Source organism: Lipomyces oligophaga (genome assembly GCF_038497815.1).
Source record: "Lipomyces oligophaga strain CBS 7107 unplaced genomic scaffold V1516scaffold_1, whole genome shotgun sequence".
Classification (NCBI taxonomy): domain Eukaryota; kingdom Fungi; phylum Ascomycota; class Lipomycetes; order Lipomycetales; family Lipomycetaceae; genus Lipomyces; species [Lipomyces] oligophaga.
Window position 1 is genome coordinate 2087913 of NW_027117785.1, and position 20420 is coordinate 2108332.

At 42.9% G+C, this 20420-nt stretch overlaps 10 protein-coding genes across 10 annotated transcripts; 5 read left to right on the top strand and 5 right to left on the bottom strand.

The window, feature by feature from the left end:
* Nucleotides 1-661: 661 nt before the first annotated feature.
* Nucleotides 662-3652, top strand: V1516DRAFT_669408 (uncharacterized protein). Its single transcript, XM_066921173.1, has 2 exons — nt 662-1376; nt 1431-3652. Exons 1-2 carry the CDS (start codon nt 989-991, stop codon nt 3440-3442), a joined length of 2400 nt encoding a protein of 799 aa, XP_066780279.1. The 5' UTR covers nt 662-988; the 3' UTR covers nt 3443-3652.
* V1516DRAFT_669412 (Alg9-like mannosyltransferase family-domain-containing protein) lies at nt 3375-5801 on the bottom strand. Its single transcript, XM_066921174.1, has 6 exons — nt 5526-5801; nt 5346-5471; nt 5228-5296; nt 5000-5181; nt 4822-4949; nt 3375-4776 (listed from the first exon to the last, which is right to left on the bottom strand). The coding sequence occupies exons 1-6, from the start codon at nt 5638-5640 to the stop codon at nt 3744-3746; spliced, it is 1653 nt and encodes a 550-aa protein (XP_066780280.1). The 5' UTR covers nt 5641-5801; the 3' UTR covers nt 3375-3743.
* Nucleotides 5802-6974: 1173 nt separating this feature from the next.
* Nucleotides 6975-8784, top strand: V1516DRAFT_669416 (aminotransferase class-III-domain-containing protein). The gene has a single exon (XM_066921175.1). The coding sequence runs from the start codon at nt 7072-7074 to the stop codon at nt 8485-8487; it is 1416 nt and encodes a 471-aa protein (XP_066780281.1). The 5' UTR covers nt 6975-7071; the 3' UTR covers nt 8488-8784.
* On the top strand, nt 8785-10070 carry V1516DRAFT_669417 (uncharacterized protein). Its single transcript, XM_066921176.1, has 5 exons — nt 8785-8906; nt 8954-8970; nt 9031-9102; nt 9150-9236; nt 9287-10070. The coding sequence occupies exons 1-5, from the start codon at nt 8889-8891 to the stop codon at nt 9828-9830; spliced, it is 738 nt and encodes a 245-aa protein (XP_066780282.1). The 5' UTR covers nt 8785-8888; the 3' UTR covers nt 9831-10070.
* Nucleotides 9807-11003, bottom strand: V1516DRAFT_669420 (HAD-like domain-containing protein). The gene is made up of 3 exons (XM_066921177.1): nt 10643-11003; nt 10551-10591; nt 9807-10499 (listed from the first exon to the last, which is right to left on the bottom strand). The coding sequence occupies exons 1-3, from the start codon at nt 10677-10679 to the stop codon at nt 9867-9869; spliced, it is 711 nt and encodes a 236-aa protein (XP_066780283.1). The 5' UTR covers nt 10680-11003; the 3' UTR covers nt 9807-9866.
* Nucleotides 10949-13603, bottom strand: V1516DRAFT_669422 (uncharacterized protein). The gene is made up of 3 exons (XM_066921178.1): nt 11346-13603; nt 11210-11290; nt 10949-11162 (listed from the first exon to the last, which is right to left on the bottom strand). Exons 1-3 carry the CDS (start codon nt 13422-13424, stop codon nt 11016-11018), a joined length of 2307 nt encoding a protein of 768 aa, XP_066780284.1. The 5' UTR covers nt 13425-13603; the 3' UTR covers nt 10949-11015.
* Nucleotides 13604-13886: 283 nt separating this feature from the next.
* On the top strand, nt 13887-15805 carry V1516DRAFT_669423 (XPC-binding domain-containing protein). The gene is made up of 8 exons (XM_066921179.1): nt 13887-14120; nt 14244-14316; nt 14366-14445; nt 14505-14754; nt 14805-14932; nt 14982-15485; nt 15536-15631; nt 15683-15805. Exons 1-8 carry the CDS (start codon nt 14055-14057, stop codon nt 15701-15703), a joined length of 1218 nt encoding a protein of 405 aa, XP_066780285.1. The 5' UTR covers nt 13887-14054; the 3' UTR covers nt 15704-15805.
* Nucleotides 15806-16469: 664 nt separating this feature from the next.
* Nucleotides 16470-16955, bottom strand: V1516DRAFT_609336 (uncharacterized protein; the record flags this gene model as incomplete). The annotated part of the gene is made up of 1 exon (XM_066919293.1): nt 16470-16955. A coding segment is annotated over one exon (486 nt), but the record flags the coding sequence as incomplete, so codon positions are not given.
* An 844-nt stretch (nt 16956-17799) lies between these two features.
* On the top strand, nt 17800-18699 carry V1516DRAFT_618618 (uncharacterized protein; the record flags this gene model as incomplete). Its single annotated transcript, XM_066919419.1, has 3 exons — nt 17800-18099; nt 18160-18340; nt 18416-18699. The coding sequence occupies 3 exons, from the start codon at nt 17800-17802 to the stop codon at nt 18697-18699; spliced, it is 765 nt and encodes a 254-aa protein (XP_066780287.1).
* V1516DRAFT_100070 (uncharacterized protein) lies at nt 18434-19862 on the bottom strand. The gene is made up of 2 exons (XM_066918580.1): nt 19741-19862; nt 18434-19685 (listed from the first exon to the last, which is right to left on the bottom strand). Exon 2 carries the CDS (start codon nt 19420-19422, stop codon nt 18730-18732), a length of 693 nt encoding a protein of 230 aa, XP_066780288.1. The 5' UTR covers nt 19423-19685; nt 19741-19862; the 3' UTR covers nt 18434-18729.
* Between the last annotated feature and the right edge of the window lie 558 nt (nt 19863-20420).

Genomic DNA, 20420 nt, shown 5'->3' on the forward strand with positions numbered 1-20420 from the left:
GTGCAGGACGAGGATGAGGAAGAATGGCGGTATGAGAAATAAAGGCGCATGCCACGAGAACCGGGGTGATGAGATGGATACCAAAATGCGGTCTTATGGAGAGGAAGGTGGTTTGCAGTCGGTCACTAAAAAGATATATAAACCAAGCTAATAGAACTTGTATTTGATCTACAATATGTGAGTGAAATCGAGTACTGTCTGCTCGAGCGAGTACTTACTTGTCTGGCCAGATTTTGTTCTCTTCCCATAGCAGCTCCCCGTCAGTCCTCCTTGACGGTGGCTGCACGACTGGTCTGCTGGCCGACCATGACCGTAATGTAAACTGCTACGCTGTGTGCGTTATTCTGCTTTCGAGGCACGATCATATTTATACCATATAATATATCCTGTATTCGTCCAAGACCTTACAGTAATAATTTCAAGTATCCTATCATCTATCTCTCTTCCACAACATCATATCATTTTATCATTTGCAATCACACGCTCGTTAAAACACACCAATTCTGCCGGCTTAACACTAATACAAATCAGGCAAATCTCTATTTACAACTGTCTGTCTCAGCCACATGTCCGTGCACCAACTATCAGCCACGACCTCATCCGCAATTTGGCCCGGTCGATGGCGGTGTCTACCTTTTCGCCTTCTTTCTTTGTTTATAATTACGTAACTAACGTGAATTTTAAAGGATTATAAGGTGCTGGATTAATTCTCATTCAATAGTCTTCGATCGATTTGCCTGAAATTCTAATTTTTGGCGTTTTGACAGTGGAGTGGAATTCTTAGGTGGATTCTTCGTGAATCTACTTTGACTACTTTGACTACTTTTACGTTCCTAAATATTTCATTTCCTTCCACCATCTTTCATATCTTGTCATTTTGTATCGTTCCTTTTCGTTTCCTATCGCTCCCTGTTATCTTCCTTCATTTATACACTCAGTCGCCCTAACATTTGCTTCTATTCATTGAACCAAATCTCGCCACGCCGCCATGAGTCTGCTGTCTGCAGTCAACCTGTCCTCTCCTCATCACCACCACCACCAACACCAACCTCTGTCCTCGATAATGCACTCTGCTCATGCCTCCACATCAGCATCTTCTTCGGCTTCCTGCTCTTCCGGACCATCGACTTCTCCAACTTCAGGTCCTGGTCATGCTTCCCCCGCTGCCGAATCCAATGTTGATTCCAAAACTAGCTCCAAATCCTGCTCGCCTAGTCCTGCCTCCGCCGAGATTTCCGACGACCCTGAGCCAGCTCTTGTCTCCCAGTCTCCTGCAACACCTTCCAAACGCACTATCAAAGCAGCTGACAATTCTACTCCGGTCGTCCATCCCTCGCCCTCGAGAACTACAAGAAAAAGTCTTGCCGATAAAAACCGTACGAGAGATCTCTTAGTGGAGTTGTCTTAACATTACTAACATCTTCACGTAGGGGAACGTTTTGTTCATTCGCAGGAACTCTCCGAGATCCAGTCCCGTCAGGCCGCTCTATCCGACGCTTATTCTACGTACTCTGCTCGGTTTGTTCGTGTTCTCGAACTTTTTCTTGATCAAGAGCTCTCTGCCCTTGACCCATTATCGGTTTCGACACAGATTTCGAGCAAGATAATGTTAAAGCCAAAGAGCGTCATGCTTGAGCATTTACTTCTTTCTTTCACCTCTCACCGCGACTACAAGGTAGCTCGGGCTCGGGCGCGACGCTCTCTTGAGCGCGCAAGGGTACTAAAAGAGATCAATGCCGAGAGACGCAATATCTGGTTATGCTTCCAAAAGAGGAAGGTAGAACTTCAGCAGCGTATGCTGTGCTCTCCTGACATTATTGAAATCGAGCGGATAGATGCTAGAACTATAAGATGTAAACCTCCTATGACTATCGAACATATAAAACGAGGTTATGAGCGACATCGGCCAAAATCAGTTGTACCCTCGCAGGTCCCTGAGCAGCTGTCAGATTCTGAAGTAGACAACGACCTGCACTCTCTAGGTCTTACATCAGTATCTTCAAACGCTTCATCTCCAGCAATGTCTTCTCTTGACCTCCTGATATCTGCCTTATCTGATTCCATCGAGATCTCTGAGAAGACAAAGAGTATATCCGAAACCTCAAAACCTTCTGAGGGTCGAGTTTACGGATTATCCATAAAATCATTGATTGCTGCAACAGAGATTGAGCTGTTGAATTTTCACGAGGTTGACTCATTGCAGCAACATCGAAATAGTGAACAAGTGCATCAAGCTCAGGCATCTAGAATCTCTCCAGTTACTGCAGAACGATCTACGTGGAATCCGGCCGAGCAGTCTTCGGAACATCCGACGCTCCAATTGCCCACACCGACACAAATACAGTTATCTCAACCTCCAGTTTTGTCTATCGCTGCTCCTGTTTCTAGCAATTACTCCGACTCCACAGCGATGCCTGATCGTGAAACGTCCACAATTTCTGTCTCTACTCCTATCTCTGGATCTACATCTGCACCTGTACCCGTTCCAATGCCGGTTCAAACACAGAATTATATAGCTCCGGCCCAACAAATACCTACTTTTGATCAAATTAAAGAAGAGCGTTTACTACGCGATCGAGAGCGAGAACAGCAACTTGCCCATGAACGATATTCGATAGAATATCGACAACAACAACAACAACAACAACAACAACAACAGCAGCAGCAGCAGCAGCAAATCCAAATGCAAATCCAACAGCCTATTCAACCACATTCAGAGCGCCAAATACATCCGTCGCAAGCATACAGAGTTGAACCGCCATATTTAATTGATAATCGACCCCCTCCTCCTACGGTTTGGGATGGCAGAGCATATCAAACGAATCCACCGATTCCGCAAGAGCAGGTATATGCCCCAGAACATATTCAGCATGCACAAATGCCTCGACAGAATTATGCGCCATATCCGCCTCCACATTTGTATCCTCCGTCACATACAGCCGCAACTCCTTTCCAAGGACCTAATCAAGGAAGCCAAGGGCCTATTCACCGAGAAGAAATCCCTCTTTATGCAAATGTTAATGTCCCTCCAGTTCATTACTTACCTCCTGCTAATATCCCGCCGGGACATATTCCTCCTGGACATCTACAGTCTGGTCATATTCCTTTGGGACAAGTTCCTCAGGGCCACATCTCTCCAGGATATTATCAGACTCTCGGTCCTCCAGCTCCACAAATGTATCATGAACTACCAACATCTCAACCTCAAGCTATGGCTGGTCCACCTCGTCAGGATGTACTATTTTCTCAAGCCGGACAATGGCGCCAACCTCAGGAATTCTACAGTCTACCTCAGCATATTCAAGTTGCACCCATTCCCGCACCTGGTCAACCGGGACCTCCTGGTCAAATGGCAGCTAGGCAGCAATTTCTAGGGCCCAATGAATTAACTCATTATCATTCTCAACAACAGCATGCGGCGTATACTGGAGCCCGGTGGTGATCTTAGATATAGAAGGATAAAGATTGGATTGGATTGTGACAGCAGATTGACTCATGCCTCGCCATGTAAACCGTTTTAGCGGGTATATCGTTTGAGCATGGAAGTGAATAAACCTGCAAACATTGTATTAAAATGTATGATATGAAGTTCAATTAAATACCAATATGCTTTACTACCCAAGATTCATAGAAACTCAAAATATCTCTTAACAATAAAAATTTTGCTTAACCGCTTGTTTCGTCGAATCGTCGATCCTAATAACTAACTCTATTCTAATTATATACATCTAACTGTAAATTAGCTATTCTCGTCTAGTAACACTCCATACTCCCAATCCCGGTTTATTCTGGCTAAAAAAGAGCAGTTTCGATTCCCAAAATCCCAGAACCAAGTGCTGTCTTGCGGCCAAGTCAAAGTCTGGAGCGAGATCGTCGAGATTCAAATGCTGCGAATATTTATACTCCAAATGTAACTTGAACTTGGAGTTTTCATGAAGTTTATACAGCGATTTAGTCGCTGTGGGTGCGACAAGAAGAATCTGCTTTTCTTTGTCTACCCGAATGTCAACCAGCTTGGATAGTAGAACAGAGACGTATTCTGTTTCGGAGCCCATCAGATCCCAGACCCGCGCGCCGCCTATCTGGTCATTAACAGCACTGATAGCCGCAATATTCGGCGACTTATATGCCTCTGAGAGCAAAGTAGAAATTTGATCCGGAGAGCGAAGACCGCCACGATATATGAATTCTTGACCACCTTGCAGATCCGTCCGGCGGCCTAGAAGCCAGTCCGGTGGTGAATATGTTTTCCACCAGATGACATCGCGCGTTGTTTCAAGATGAGGGTTTATGTAATGCGACTGTACGGGAATAACGCCGCCTTGATGATATATGCCGAACAGAATTGCTAATATTAAGTTGAAAGCACATAGCCCAGCGATCAGGCATTTGCGCCGGCTTGGGACCGCAAGAATGGCCTGAGGAAATTCGACGGCAGTGAGAAAACAGGGTACTGCAGCAGCAAGAAATCGAGCTTCTTGGTGTTGAAAAATGGAGAGCAGTACAGTTGCGGACACAGCAGAAAGAAAAGTGATGGAAATTTGCGGTCTGATGAAGAGCAAATACGGGCCAAGTAGCTGTGGGAGATTGATCAAGATATGCGTGTATCGAGCATGTATCCCGTGCTTGGCCAAGTTCGATGGCTGAAAATTATATAAAAGATTGTTTAGTGGCGTGACAACAATTGACGATGTCTTATAGTAGGACGTATCGACGTAGATGGCGACGCAGCTTGTAATTAGTGCCGACGCTACTATGCACACTGCAGATGAGGGACTTGGTCGTTAGATGCAATGTACAGATCTATCAGGTCGAACTCACAACTTCATAATCTGGGGAATTAGATAGAACGCGGGCAGAGCAAGATAAGCGGGGAACGTAATCCGATTAAATACACCAAGCGTCACTAGGGCTCCAAGCAGACTGCAAGACCATAAATGACGTTCATGCTGGATCAATAAGTATCATTCAACTATAGGTCGGAGAGACGGTAGCTTACACCAAAGTTTTTCAAAGAAATGCGTCGGATCAAGACTAGAGACCAAGCAACAACGACAGTCTCGATGGAGTTGGAAAATGTATGTGTTTGAAAGGTCCAAGTGACGTATGAACTGGCTACCATGAGCAGGTAATGGGCTCTTATCTTTGCTGTTCCGCCCAGCTCTTGAAGAGCCCAATCCTCTGTTCGAAGGTTAGATCGATGTAAAATAGCGTGACAAAAACATACCAAGAGCGAACGAAACGACGAAAAAGAAAATGCGAAGACAAAAGTAAACAATATAAGGGTTAACAGTGGCTAGAGAATGAGTAAATTAAATATTGAGCAGCACAGTGAGCAAACATACAACCATAATTCCAACGGACAATGGTCATGGGCGTTCCATAGGCCAACCACATTGGCAGAATACTGCGAATTGGCTTTTCGCTTGTGAATTCCCATGTTTTACTGCAATCCCATCCAAAGACGTCCCCTGGCGAAGTTAATCAGAAAACCATTTGTGAGCACAATTGAACAATCTTCATACCGGCAATGACCTCGGGACCCTGAAAATGCTCGTCGGGGTGAATATACGAGGGACAGAGCGTGAAATAGAATCGGACGAGGACAAGCAGCAGATAAGCTGGTCTCCACGACAGCATTTCTGGTTGATGTCACCTTTTCAGAGATATCAAATCTCTAAAAGATTCAGTGTTCGCAGTGGTGTTCAATTCAATTAATAAATGAACAGTTGAAGACGCGCTCGGCGCACAATTCGGCGCGTAATCGCGTTTGTCGAGTTGACGTCGAGGCTGACTGCCGGTTGCCGGTTATCGTGGGAAAAGAGAATGCGGGGATATCATTTTGTTTACTTATTTTTAATTTTTGCTCAAGTTTCCTTTTATTTACATTTTTATCATTTTATTGTTCCAAATGAATTATTATTATAACAGGACTTGCAGCTATTATATATTATTAACTTCATTATGTTGAGCTTATGTTAAGAAACATAGAAGTTGTTGGAGGATACAATAATAGTATGGAGGAGCGGTATATTATGATGCGATGCAATGCGATGCAAAAAGCGTACGCGTAATTTCATCTACTTATATAACATATTAAGTAAAGAATTATATAAAAACTACTCGTTATACAGAACTCCATTAATCAGATTCTACATTATTCGAAATCAGAAATTTCAGAGTACGTCTTAGTTAGCTGATTTGGCATGACGTCTGATAGTGTTGCGGTACATTTTAAAGGTGAATGGCGTCGGGTGAGGAATTAGTATAATGAGGTAATTATTGTATATTATGGCACGAACTCTCTAACAGATACGGTAAGTGGCGAGGTTGTTTAGATGAGCGAAATCAGCCAAAGAAACAGATTTTATGATAGTCCTTTGGTTCGTATCTATCCTAGAATAGCGGTTCGTAGCATTTTCATCTAAGTACGTAACAATGCATAAATTGCTGAAATGCTACAACATTCACTGAAATCTGAACATTTGATCTTCTAGATGCTATCCATTTACAAACTTCCTATAACTCCATCAACGATTAAATGCGCTATATCTATGAATTTACTATTATTGTCTAACAAAGAGATTGCGCTGTTCCCATCTTATCTGAACGACGATATGGCGTATGCGGTGCACTGTCGAGGTAGCAGATTATGAATATACAACTACAGTGCACGATTATATATTTAAGAAATAAAAGACTACAAATAGAAAGTGCAAAGTAAAAATACAAAAATGCAAAAGTACTAAAAGTACCATAGAATAAGTGATAGTAAGATTAGGTAATCAGAGAATAGTTATGTAATCGTAGAGTAGATTGTTGGTCGTGACCAATTGCTCAGAGAAGAAACCAGCATGTTGACTTTGCTACGCCCGTTTGGGACTAGCCAAATCTAACTAACACCAGTCTGCCCAAGGATTTCAAATCCCGCTGCACTTCCAAAGCTTATTCGTTGACTCGTTCGGCTTTTGACTATATATATAGCCTGTCTCTGATCTCTATTTCTGTAAAATTAGTATAGGGATGATATCATAAAATATATTACAGTACAATACGATACAGTGTTTGCTGATGCCTGCTACAGAATATTTTCCGCAGGAACCACAGGGCCCACGACTGGTAACCAGTTTTCCCGGTCCTCTCACAACTTCTAGTCTTCACTCACTTGATTCTATCTTCGATACTAATGCAGCATACATGATCTGCGACTACGAATCGAGCATTGGAAACTACATAGCAGATGTAGACGGAAATGTTTATTTGGATTTGTACGCACAGATTGCATCAATTGCACTGGGCTACAACAATCCTGCATTGGTAGAGATCGCCAGGTCGAAGGAAATGGTTGATGCGATCGTAAACCGGCCTGCGCTCGGTAATTTTCCAAGCAAAAACTACGAGAACTATCTTCGTCAGGGTCTGTTATCCGTTGCTCCTGTTGGACTTGACAAGATCTGGACCTGCATGTCGGGAAGCGATGCCAACGAAACTGCGTTCAAGGCCGCGTTCATGTATCATCGCAAGCAGCAGCGAAACGGCGACGACGTGATTTTCTCGGACGCAGAACGCGAATCTACTATGCTCAACTCAGCACCAGGATCACCGGATCTGGCGATCTTGTCGTTTGAAAAAGGGTTCCACGGCCGTTTGTTCGGCTCCTTGTCGACTACGCGGTCGAACCCGATTCATAAACTGGATATTCCCGCGTTCAAGTGGCCGAAGGCGCCGTTCCCGGCACTCAAATATCCGCTTGATCAGCACGAGGAGTTTAACCGAACCGAAGAAGATGCGTGTTTGCTGGAGTTGGACAAAGTTCTGGAAATCTGGCACGACCGAGTCTCAGCAGCCATCATAGAACCAATCCAGTCCGAAGGCGGTGACAACCATGCGACGCCGTACTTTTTCCAAAAAGTCCGCGCGATCACAAGAAAGCACAATGTATTGTTGATTGTCGATGAAGTGCAAACTGGCGTCGCGGCTACTGGCACGTTCTGGGCACACGATCAGTGGCAATTAACTGATCCACCAGACATAGTCACGTTCTCAAAAAAATTCCAGGCTGCAGGATACTATTACGGAAACCCAGACCTGCGGCCTTCAAAACCATTTCGCCAATTTAACACTTGGTGCGGAGATCCCGCCAAAGCTCTAATTGCCCGGGTTATTGCCCACGAAGTTGTTTCTAAAAATCTGGTTGCCCAGGCACGTCGTGTGGGCGATTACATGTATGAAAAATTATCTTGCTTACAGTCCAAATACCCAAACTGTATGGAAAATCTACGTGGTAAACATCGGGGAACGTTTATAGCCTGGGACAGTCCATCAGTTGAGTCTCGAAACAAGTTTCTGCTAGACATGAAAGCTGTTGGCGTCAATATCGGCGGCTGTGGCGCTCGATCAGTTCGTCTTAGGCCGGCGTTGGTGTTTGAAGAACGTCATGTCAATGTTTTTCTATATGCTCTCGAGGAGGTGTTCAGTAGACTTTAAATTTTATTAAATTGGTCAGTGTTCGACACAATGAGTCATGCATTTTGAGCAGCAAGATAATGTCCTTTTAAAAATGCTATTCTACAGATCTGTTACCGTCCTTTGACTCATTCTATTTTGTTTCATAGTTCCATTTATGATGGATTGTTCTTGATCAGATCAATGACGTCAACAGGCTAAATACATTCCTGCACAGCGATTGTGTTATTATGGCTTATACGTCAAACTATCATACGTATATGCTCTTGAACAGAAAAGATTTCGAGGCGTATCTGTAGAATTAAAAAAATCCAGGCATTCATCGTCTGCTTGCTTTAGCTCGTATAAATAGATAAATTTTTCTTGTATAGCACTTGGTTGAATCTGGCATTGTAACGCACAATCTTATACAGTTTTACATAATGGCTTTACGTGTCCAGGTAAGTCGGGATATGTTCATCCTAGAAATTATCTACTGACAGAACAGTTCGAAAACTCAAGCGAGTATGTATTTGGCAATCTTTGAATAGCGACCTTGATCGCAAGTTAAAGCTAATATTCCAGAATTGGCGTGTTTGCTACTCTGACGAATTCCTATTCTCTTGTTGCGGTGGGCGGATCTGAGAACTTCTATAGGTTTGTTGGCATTAGTGTCAATTTCGACCGTGATATTAACATCATAGTGTTCTGGAAGCTGAACTAGGAGATGTGATTCCGATTTGCCACACGACTATTGGTGGAACCCGGATTATTGGCCGGTTAACTGCCGGGTATGTAGTGTGTATTTATCAGTTATCTAGCGGACACTAAACAAGCTCAGAAACCGACGAGGTTTACTTGTTCCTACCTCAACCACAGACCAAGAGTTGCAGCACCTACGAAACTCACTGCCCGACAGCGTTCGGATTCAGCGCGTTGAGGAGCGGCTGTCTGCGTTGGGCAACGTAATTTGTTGCAATGATTATGTTGCCTTGGTGCACCCCGATATTGAGCGTGAGACCGAGGAGCTTATTTCAGATGTCTTAGGCGTCGAGGTGTTTCGGCAGACTATTGCGGACAACGTTCTGGTAGGTTCATACTGCGCCTTGAGTAACCAGGGTGGCCTCGTGCATCCGAAGACGTCGATTCAGGACCAGGATGAGCTGTCGTCGTTACTGCAAGTTCCGCTCGTCGCTGGCAGTGTTAATCGTGGGTCGGCCGTGGTCGGCGCAGGAATGATTGTCAATGACTGGCTAGCAGTTACTGGATTTGACACTACGACAGCAGAGTTGAGTGTGGTAGAGAGCATCTTCAAACTGAATGACGCTCAGCAAGGCGCTATTGTCGGGTCCATGAAGGACACTTTGATTGAAACTTATACATAGATTTAATGGAATTCGGCCATCAGCAAGTACATGTAGTTATAGCAACCCGTCAAAAGTGGTTACAACCTTATACAACTGCCGGTCGACTTCGGATAACGGCGCATTTCCGGGTCGATCAACCACATATGCATGTAAACCTGCATTAATTGCCGCTTTGATTTCGTTCACGTTGTCAGAGAGAAATAAAATTTGGCTGCTGATGTCTGTAGATCCAACAGTGATCGCTTCCACTATTTTTGAATACGAATCCGATAATGTTTTCAGACCGGCGGAAACAGTGTCAAAGTACCCTTCCAGCTTGTCTGTGTAGTCTCCACGACCTGTATGTTTAAACAGCAGAATCTGCGCAGGTACGGATCCAGATGAATACACATACACATGCCGACTACGGGACCAGCGATCTATCGCAGCATACGCATCATCATACAGGGGTGCACAGAGTTCTCCAGATAGATAACCCGTTTTCCAGATGTATCCTTGCAAAGACTTGAGAGACGCGACTTTTTGATCCGTTGTGGTGAGCTCACGGATATGTTCAAGTAGTGCTGTAGGTGAGTCGCGATATTCCTCGGGGAAAGAATCAATATACGGTTTTAGGTCCGCACTGGACTCAGAATTGGAGAAGTAATTGTTGATAAACCCCTGGATTTTGTCCAGAAAGTACGGAAACTGGGCGTTAACACCATCTTCGGCTTCTTCTTCTACGATGACGGAACTTACTAAAATATCCTTTACGAAAGAAATCGAGCAGATAGTCCCTTCTTTTTCCTATGGTTAATAAACTGTCGATTTTAATATATTTGCTGCTATACCAATATCGATTATGATGTACTTGATTTCCGCCTCCATGATTCCTTAAATATGCGAAGTTTTGCTTTTGCAATTATATGGCACAGAATGTAATTTTCGAAATGTGTGGACAAAAGATATCAGAAAATACAATATCAGAAACTTATAAATAGAATCGAAACAATGAAAAAAAAATTGCGAAAGAATTTTGAATATAAATGGAAAGAAATGAAATAAACTTGATCTGGAGTTCTGTAGCAACTCTGAGTAGAGAGTTAATACATTACATATTATGTAATACCTATTAACTAGAAAGTGCGACCGCTTGCTTGTGTAATGACCTAGTATATATTATACAGTATAATATACAATGCATATAAATAAATAAAATTATAATCAAATTGCAGACTTATGAGACAAAACTTTATCCATAAACATCTTTACAAAGGCTTTAATTTTCTTTTTCTTCTCATCCGATAGCTCGGTCGTTGACTTCACTACATGATCCGGGCGAAGCTCTTTCGCAACTAGTAATTTCGTAATCTGCGCAGTCAGTACATTGTGTTCATAAGATTAACCATTCTGTGTACCTCTTTTGAATATTTCTTCACTTTGTCGTGGCCCACTTGCTCTTCATATCGGGCAACAATGTTCGGAATATATTTCGCAAACTGAAGCATTGTTAGTATCTCGCTTTCGTCAGAAAATTTAATAGTATATGCATACTAGTCTCGTCAATTTCGCTTCAACGTCATCGTCCTCCTTCTTTCCAAGTCTCGCGCTGGGCTCAGCTCTATGGCGTTTCTCCTTCGAAATCGTCGTTGCCTTAGCCGAAGCAGTTGCCCGCACCTCATCTTTCGCCCTCTCTTGAGATTTACGGTTTGCCTCGTCAATAATTTTTTGCAGATAGTGTCTTTCTGGCTCTTGTGAATTACCTGACACTGCTGTCGCAGCTGTTGCATTTGCCGGTGGTGGAGGTGGAGCAGGAATGGCATCTCCTGGGAATTCCCACTGCACGGCTCTTGTCAGCGTATTGTAATAATACATTTCCCCTGATTGATTTGCATCCACATAAGATACCCAGTTTGGAGGCAGCTTTCTGGGGCCCGAGAGAGGGGTTTGGTTTGTACTGCTTATCACTCTTGGATTCCGTTTCGGACGATTGAGTTTTTGATGTGGTTTCGTGCCATTCGACCGGTTAAATGGTGAATCGCCTGGTCGTTTGCCGTTCAGAAGAGGTCTCGATTTAGGGGTTGATTTTGGCTTTTCATCTTCTTTCTCCTTGTCATTCTCTTTGTCCGGTTCCGACTCCGGGACCGGCTCTGGTACTGCAGGGCGCTCTCGACGAGGAATCCGATAAGCCATCTCTAAATTTTGCCAGGAAGATGTCAATTCCTGTGCAAGCGTCTTAATCCGCTCGCTCGAACTGTTGGTCTGTAAATCTGCAACTGTACTCTCGATTCGAGAACTAGATATTTTGTTCTTGGTGATCCTCGGCCACTTGGAAAGAATTTCCAAAACAAGAATGATGATATCGTCTTCTGTAGCCCAGTCTCGCAATAACGTACCCAGAATCTGATAACCATGCATCTGCATAACTCGTCTCTGCACGTTCTGATCATCACTCATATGGATCCGTTTCAGTAATTTACTAACAAGCCATTTCTCTTTAACTTGCAACAGCGAGCTCATAATCTTTGACACACCTTCCACCTTGACGGATCGTGTGGGTAGCGTCGAAACATAGTCCTCATCGTTCTCGCCCGTCTTAGCTGCCTTCCGCTTTCGCTTTGGCGCCACAGCCGTCCAGTCAGACTCATCATCACTGATTCCAAGCGCGTCGGCAAGGGCTTGCGGAAGTTTCGACGCGGCCTCGGTCTGCGTTTTACCACCAATAAACCCTATACAGTTTGGCTCACCACAGTAACAGGGCTGCGCTTGCGCGCCATATCTGTCTACATTGTAATCGAATGTGATTTCCTCTCCACGAACAATGTCGCGTTTGGCAAAAATCCCCATTCGCAGTTTGTTGTTGACAACCCATTTGTCGACAAAACAGTTTGGATTACACGAATGATTGCAAAAACGTGCTAAACAACCTTTCTGCGTGGCATCAACAAACTCGCCTTGTTGAAGCATCATAAAATAAAAATGCTTGATCCCCTGCTCGTCGTACTGGACCATACGTTTGCGGAACCGGCCCTCGTCAATCACTTCGCCGATGTATTCGTAGATAAATGTACCTTGATGAATATAGTCTTGCGCTCGTACTCCATATCCTTTCATATCGGTCTGAAAAATATCTATAGGCGCGTACTCCTTCCGCTGGAATCGCTGATTCCGGCATCCATCTCCACAATTGCAATCCCCGTCAATACATTCCATAGACGTCATACGATTGATGCAATCTGAGTCCTCATCACAAGCAGCATTTCGTTTTCCGTCCCAGCTTTCTTTACAATCGCAAGTCATAACCTCGTCTTGGCCAGCATCTCCCAGAAATTTGTTGCCATAGGTGCATTCCGTCAAAACTTCAAATGTCTTCAAAACTTGCTCTAGTTTGGAGGGTGAATCCAGAAAAAGCTGTCGAATATGTGTTGGTTTGTTTTTAGATTTGGAATTCGGTTCGGAGGAACTTTCCGTGACATTGTCCTTTGCATCATTTGTTGCCTCTTCTTTGAAATTGACATCCTCATAACCGTCCGTATTAAGCTTTATACCACTATCTATAATCGCCATCGGCTTCACGTCAACTTGTCGGTTTCCGGAAAAAGAAGGGCTACGGCTGGATTTAACTACAGCCATTTGCTTGTGTCTCAATTTCAAATTCGCATTCGCAATTGCATTCGCATTCTAGCGATATCGATCGAGATTTGGACGTGTCGACGAGAATTTTGACCAATTGCTCGCAGGTAGATGTATTCGTTGCTATATATGCTAAATGCTGTGTTAGATTACTGTATATCTGAAATTTTTTATATCTAACTCATTGTGGTAATTGTATTATCCAAAGTACCGTTTGTATTCAGTATTGGATCCATGTCAGCTTTGGGGTTTAAGCCAATGTAGTTAGGTAATCATGTACTTGTTAAGTGGCTGAGGCTGTCGTTGCAGGATAACTAAATAACACAAAAATAATATAATATCACTTTATTTCAGTTAAATAATATTTTAAATTTATTACGCTCTAATACAACTCTATATAAAAGAACTGTGCTATTAATTTCACAAGGCCGATTACATAATTGCAATATACAAAACCCCTGTATTGTAACTATTGTCATAGATCATTCTACCTAACAACAAGTCTTTCCAGTAGTATATTTCTTTGGTATTACACGAAAAGGTGCGAATTTCAAGGTAAAATCGCCCGAAGTTGACGGACATAAACAGAAAAGTCGGGATATCACCACCCAGTTTAATCCTAAACTCGAAATGCAGCTCACTTTGAGAGATATTAAGCGGCAAAAGTGGACCGTCGACGTTGAACCTGCAGACACTGTAAGTTAAGATATGGTCATTGAATACTGCAATGAAATAATACGATATTATTTCATTCTTTTTTCTCTTTTATACGGCATATGTGCTGTTGCATTTGCTACCAGTATCCACTAACTAAATCAGATTTTGTCTGTAAAAAAGACGATCGCAGAAACAAAGGGAATGGACGCCGATCTGCTACTACTGATCTACTCAGGTATAATCATGTCTGTAATACCTTAGTCCATTCATCTAATCGTTTGCAGGCAAAGTGCTAGCTGATGACCGGACTGTCGAATCGTACAGTATTAAAGAAACCGACTACGTCGTTTGCATGGTCTCCAAGGTAATTTAGGTCCTCGTTTGTACTCGTCTTCAATCTTTCTCTTTACTGACCGTCATCAGAACAAACAATCATCTGCATCGACTTCAAAATCTTCCGAGCCTGTTCCTCAAACACCCGCTCAAGGTACTGCGCTTGATTCGGCCGCGTCTCCTTCCACATCTGTGCCTGTTCCTCAGACTCCTGCATCTGCAACTGTCGCCGTTCCTGCAGCGCCTGCACCTGCCGTGGCTCCAGCAGCTGCTGTGACGGCAGCAACTGGCCTCGATGCGACACCTACTCCCGCTGCGTTCAATAATCCGTCTGCATTCTGTAAGTCTCCTTTAATTCACGTCTGAATCGATCTCGTTAACTCTGTCAAGCAACAGGAAGTGCTCGCCAGACAGCTATCGAAAACATGGTCGAAATGGGCTACGACAGAGAAACTGTCGAGCGTGCGATGAGAGCTGCTTTCAATAATCCTGACCGAGCAGTCGATTATCTACTTAATGTATGTCTGAGTGGCTTGCAAATTAGAGGTATTTGCTGACAGGAACTAGGGCATTCCGGATAGCATTCTTCAAGACTCTGCGCCACGAACGGAGACTGATAGCTCAATTTCTGAGGTATCTGAGACCACTACCTCGTCTCTTCCTGTTCCACCTGCAGCTGCGGTCGCGGCAGAACGACCGGTGGAGAGCGGTGGACTGAATCTGTTTGAGGCGGCTGCGCAGGCTTCGCAACGCAACAGCACACCCACACCGAGCGGGGGAATTGGGGCTGGAGTCGGGGCTGGAGCAGTAAGTGGAGACGAGGCTAGTTTGGATTTTCTACGAACTAGTACGCAGTTCCAGCAGTTGCGAGATCTGGTTCGTCAGCAGCCGACGCTTTTGGAGCCCATTTTGATGCAAGTTGCCCAGGCAAATCCCCAGCTTGCTGCGACGATCCAGTCGAATCCAGAAGCATTCATCCGGCTCTTAACGGAAGGTCTTGAGAATGAGGTGCCCGAGCCTGGAGCGTATCAGATCCAGGTTACTCCGGAGGAGTCTGCTGCGATTGACAGAGTACGTATATATTTGACAGAGTAAAACTAAGTGGAGTTAACAAAGAGCAGTTGTGTAGCTTGGGTTTCCATAGAAATGTAGTAATCCAGGCTTACTTTGCTTGCGACAAGAATGAGGAAGTAGCAGCTAATTATTTATTTGAGCATGTGAGTATTTTGAACATGGTTTTGTCGTGGACGAAGTATACTAATCAGTAGGGCCACGAGGATGACGAGTGATCATATTTTATTCTATGTAATATGTAATATGTAATTATATTATATGAGTTATATTGTATGATGAGTAATGAGTAGTGCAGTTTTGTAGCTGTAATTGACAACCCATAATCTTCAACTATGCAAAGAAAGTAAAAATGTCGATTCTTTAGCCTGCTCAATCTTTATTGCAAAAAAGATCATCCCACAAAATATTGGATTAATATTTTTAAAACTCAGCTCAACGTTAGAAGATCAAGGAAAAAGTTGGCAAAATCATAGATCGAGGTTTTGACTACTCGGTACTTCTCTTCTTGCCTGCATTTAAAAACCTATTCAGAGATTTGAATATGAAAAGAAAAAAAATCAATATCTTTCTGTCAATAATATATCCAGGTCCGAATGATAAATAATCAGATCTGGATATTACTTCAGCAATATGAAAAAAGCATCATTCCTTCAAAAGTAAAAAGCGAGCCTCTTTGACAAACGGTGATGGAAAAATGATTTTTCTAAAAGCCACGACTTCGATGAAATAGAAAAAAAAATCACATATTTGTTTAATTGGGAAGAGCAAATATTCAAATTTAATAGTGAATCTCAAATCCCAGAATGCTCAAACATGCTTGCTAGTTGTCTTCCCGGTCTTCTCTTTGACTGATATGATTTCTGCCCTCTAGCATGAAACAATATCTATAAAGAGCTGTGTAAAAAATATTATGTTAGAACAGATAATTCCAAACAGATTGACCAAATGCAGTTAGAAATGCTTAGATTTAGATTTGGACTTCGATAATCTGGCGATATCGGATTTGTTAATTTTCAGGCCCGAGCGAGTGAACTTTCCCACTGCCTGTATTTTCAGTCCGCGATCTCGACGAGAATTTGAATTTGTATTTGAAATTGAAATTGAATTTGACCGGCTTGAGACCGGTAACACGATGCCAGCTTCCCTAGCGTACGAATCAGACCTGCGTTTGCGTTCTGACTGCTTTGAAAGAATTCCGGTACGCATCTTCATAGACATTTTCTCACGATTGAATTTCCGTTGCTTTATTTCAAGCAGCGATTTCGGGTTGAGTGAGTAATAATCAGTTTTATTCCCTGACCGCGCATTAGCAGAGCGAATGGATAGACTGTCGATTCGAGTGTCGAGTGTTTTGAGCCGAGTCTTGCCAATCGGGTTTAGACCAGAGTTCGATTCAGAAAGAATGTGAGACTCGGTAATTAGTCGTTGGAGTTCAAGATCATGTTTGAGATTCCTTCTATCGTCGTTGGTTAATGCCTTGGAAGGATGAGTAGCTGTGGATGTAGCCGTAGATGTGCTCGGTGCCGAAACCGACTAGTATTATTAGGATTCCAGAAATTAACAGTAATAGACATGCCTAACTATATACATAACATACCATGAAATTTCGAGATTCTTTTGAACTCGGTCGAGCAAGTCGCTCGGTTTTGGTACCGTTGAAACGGACTATGACGGGTTCATCAGATTCAGACCCGGATTCAGATTTTCCCTTGGTCTCTGATTCGGATACGGATATTTCTGAATCTAAATCTGAATCTGAATCTGAGTCTGAGTCTGAGTCTGAATCTGAGGGATTGTGCGAAAAATCATCGACAGAGTCATCATCCTCTGGATCAACAATCCGCAGATCACTGTCCGATTTGGAAATGCTCTGCTGCTTCCTCGATTTTATTAATTTCAATTTCTTCATAACTGATTCAGCGTCGTCTTCCTCCTCATCTTCGTCTTCATCTGCATCATCCTCAACTTCAGGATTTATTATTCGCAATTTCTCTTGCTTCGACTTGGATGAAATTGAATTTGAAATCGAATCTAATTTGCGCTTCTTAGCTTTCAGCGCTGCCAAGCGTGCCATTACTTGATCTGCCTTCATTGTATCTCAATGATATTAATGTTAATAATATGGGTCAATATTATCCAATTTAATCCAATTAAAAGTTCTCTGTATTACTACTGATAGATAAATAAAATTGAAAAATTATAGGCACGTGATATAGAATTTGAAATACATCCCAAGGTCTAGCTTGAAATATTATATATATATTGTCTGAACTTACACATTTCCTAAATATACTAAATAGAGATAAATATAATGACGAAATTCAAGGGATGCATTGACATACACGCAGGACAAGTAAAACAAATCGTCGGAGGAACACTCACGACAACGGCAAGTGAGCTCGAAACGAATTTCATTTCAAGCCAGCCGGCGAGTCACTTCGCCCAGTTATACCAAACTTACAATATCACCGGGTCGCATGTAATCAAGCTAGGACCCAATTGCGACCTTGCTGCTTTGGAGGCCTTGCAAACCTGGCCGAACGGATTACAAGTTGGCGGAGGAATAACGGATAAGAACGCAAAATTCTGGATAGAGAAGGGGGCAGCAAAGGTAAATTCTCAAAGAACTTGCTACAGACAAAGGTATTGAGGGCAAAAATATTAATTATAGGTGATTGTAACATCGTATTTATTTCCAAACGCGGAATTGGATATGGGAAGATTGAATAAGTTGGTAGCAGAGGTCGGAAAGGAAAGACTTGTAATAGATTTAAGTTGTCGCAAACGAGAAAGTCAATGGGTCGTGGCGATGAATAAATGGCAGACCTTGACAAATACGCTTGTAAATCAAGGTATGGAATATATTGCAAGTTTCACACTCTCAACTCCAGATGAAAACAATGAATCCAAGAATTAACGGCTACCAGAAACGCTACACAATCTATCGGAATACTGCTCTGAGTTCCTGATCCATGCCGCTGACGTCGAAGGTCTTTGCCGCGGAATCGACGAAGAGCTGGTGCTGTCTCTGAGCCGATGGAGCCCAATTCCCGTAACATATGCTGGCGGTGCGAAATCGATCCGGGATCTTGAACTTGTCGATAGTCTGAGCTGTGGGAAAGTCGATCTAACATTCGGCTCTGCTCTCGATATTTTTGGTGGTACGCTTGTTAAGTTTGACGACTGTGTCATCTGGAATCGTGGTCATTAAATATTACTCCCTAATATGCATTTGTAATTTTCATCTTCTCATGCTGGTCGCAGGGTAGAATACAGCCCTCGTCATGCGGCGAAGAAGGTCTCTGAGCGCAATGCCAGCGCTGGAGCCATTTGAATTCGTCGCCCGCAGCCAGGGAATGAACACCACTTTTAACAGTTTCATACCGAAACCCTGAAAACACGGACTGATAGCTTGATCGCGGAATGTTATCCAGATGATCTTCGCCGTGTTGTCAGCCTTCGAGATCGATCTTTCATACATTTGTTCCGATCTCATGTCCATCACCTGCGCCAGATGATACAAAACTGAGACTGTTGAGCGGACAACCCCTCCACCATATTCCTCGTCCTCTTCATCTTCAGAAAAGTCAATTAATGACGACGAATACGATCCAGATCCCTGCTGCAGGTTGGCAAGAATTGCATCGAGTCGGGTCATATCCTGCTCTTCCGGACCGTCGAGAGTCTCCACGGCTTCCACGGTTTCCACGGTTTCCACTGTATCATTCCCCACTTCATCAGATCCTGCCGCCGGTACAAAAACTCGGTAAAGATCGTCCATCTCATCCTGTTCAGTGTATTGTTCTCTAGCATTCTCGGCCCGACTCTCATCTGCAATATATGTCGAAAGAATGTCGTTCAAATCATCTTCTGTTAATAGCACCCCTTGGTTCGTGGACCGACTAGACTCAGATGAATATACTGGAAAAGCCATTCAGTCCAAAATAGATTTCCATTAATATGATTTGTTCGTTGTTTTGTTCGTAATATGAGTTCATCTATGATTAGCTATTTTGTATCCAGTCCCAGAAGTCATGCTTACCGGGTCACCTGACGGTCATTGAGCACTGGTTAGTTATAATCTATATTTATTTATTGACATCCAATGCCCGATGATTGAGGTTGCTTCGGTTCTGGTCCCATCGATTATAAATAAATTGGTGGGGGATATTCTATGTGAAAGTAATGAACTTGGTGCTGTTCTCTATTTAAACTGAGTTCCTTAGGCAAATATATACTTATCAGCTACTACATTTGATTCATCAGCGTGCAGGACTGACAGGCTATGTAGATAACAGTGAACACGGTCAATCTAGAATTCGATTTCAACGCAATAATCTATAACGAACTTTCAGGAATTCTGATCTACTGCAGAAACCAGAACAGGAATTTATGCTACAAAACTGTGCTGTCTTATCTAGTAAATTTCGCACTTTATGGTTGATCTGTTGAGAGATTCAGGGCGTTAGGGGTAGTTCGGTCATAATCTTAAGTCAACGTATATGAGGTGCTTATGTTCCTAGAATTAAAAACATTATCTCTCATTTCTTATATTTACTAAATTATATCTTATTGTAATAATATGATTTAGGTTTACCGTGAAAGAGTAAGCTTTGTAAGCTGCTTACTTAGATCTTACTAATGCGGCTGCTATCTGACGTCGAATTTAAGTTTTTTATACATCTATTGGTTTTGCTAAATACATCGCATACTCATTATATCCAATATTATATAGAATATACCTAGCGGAATATTAAATATGAATTTTTCAATAGTTACGAAGCAGATTCACTATCTTGGTCGGGGTTCTTTGCAAGGAGGACGTTTGCGCGCAGTTAAGACTATCGTCGCTTCGGAACAACGGATAAGCAGCTCGTCAGCTTTGACGGCGAAGCGGATTAACCAAATCAACCAGATCAACCGGATCGGTCA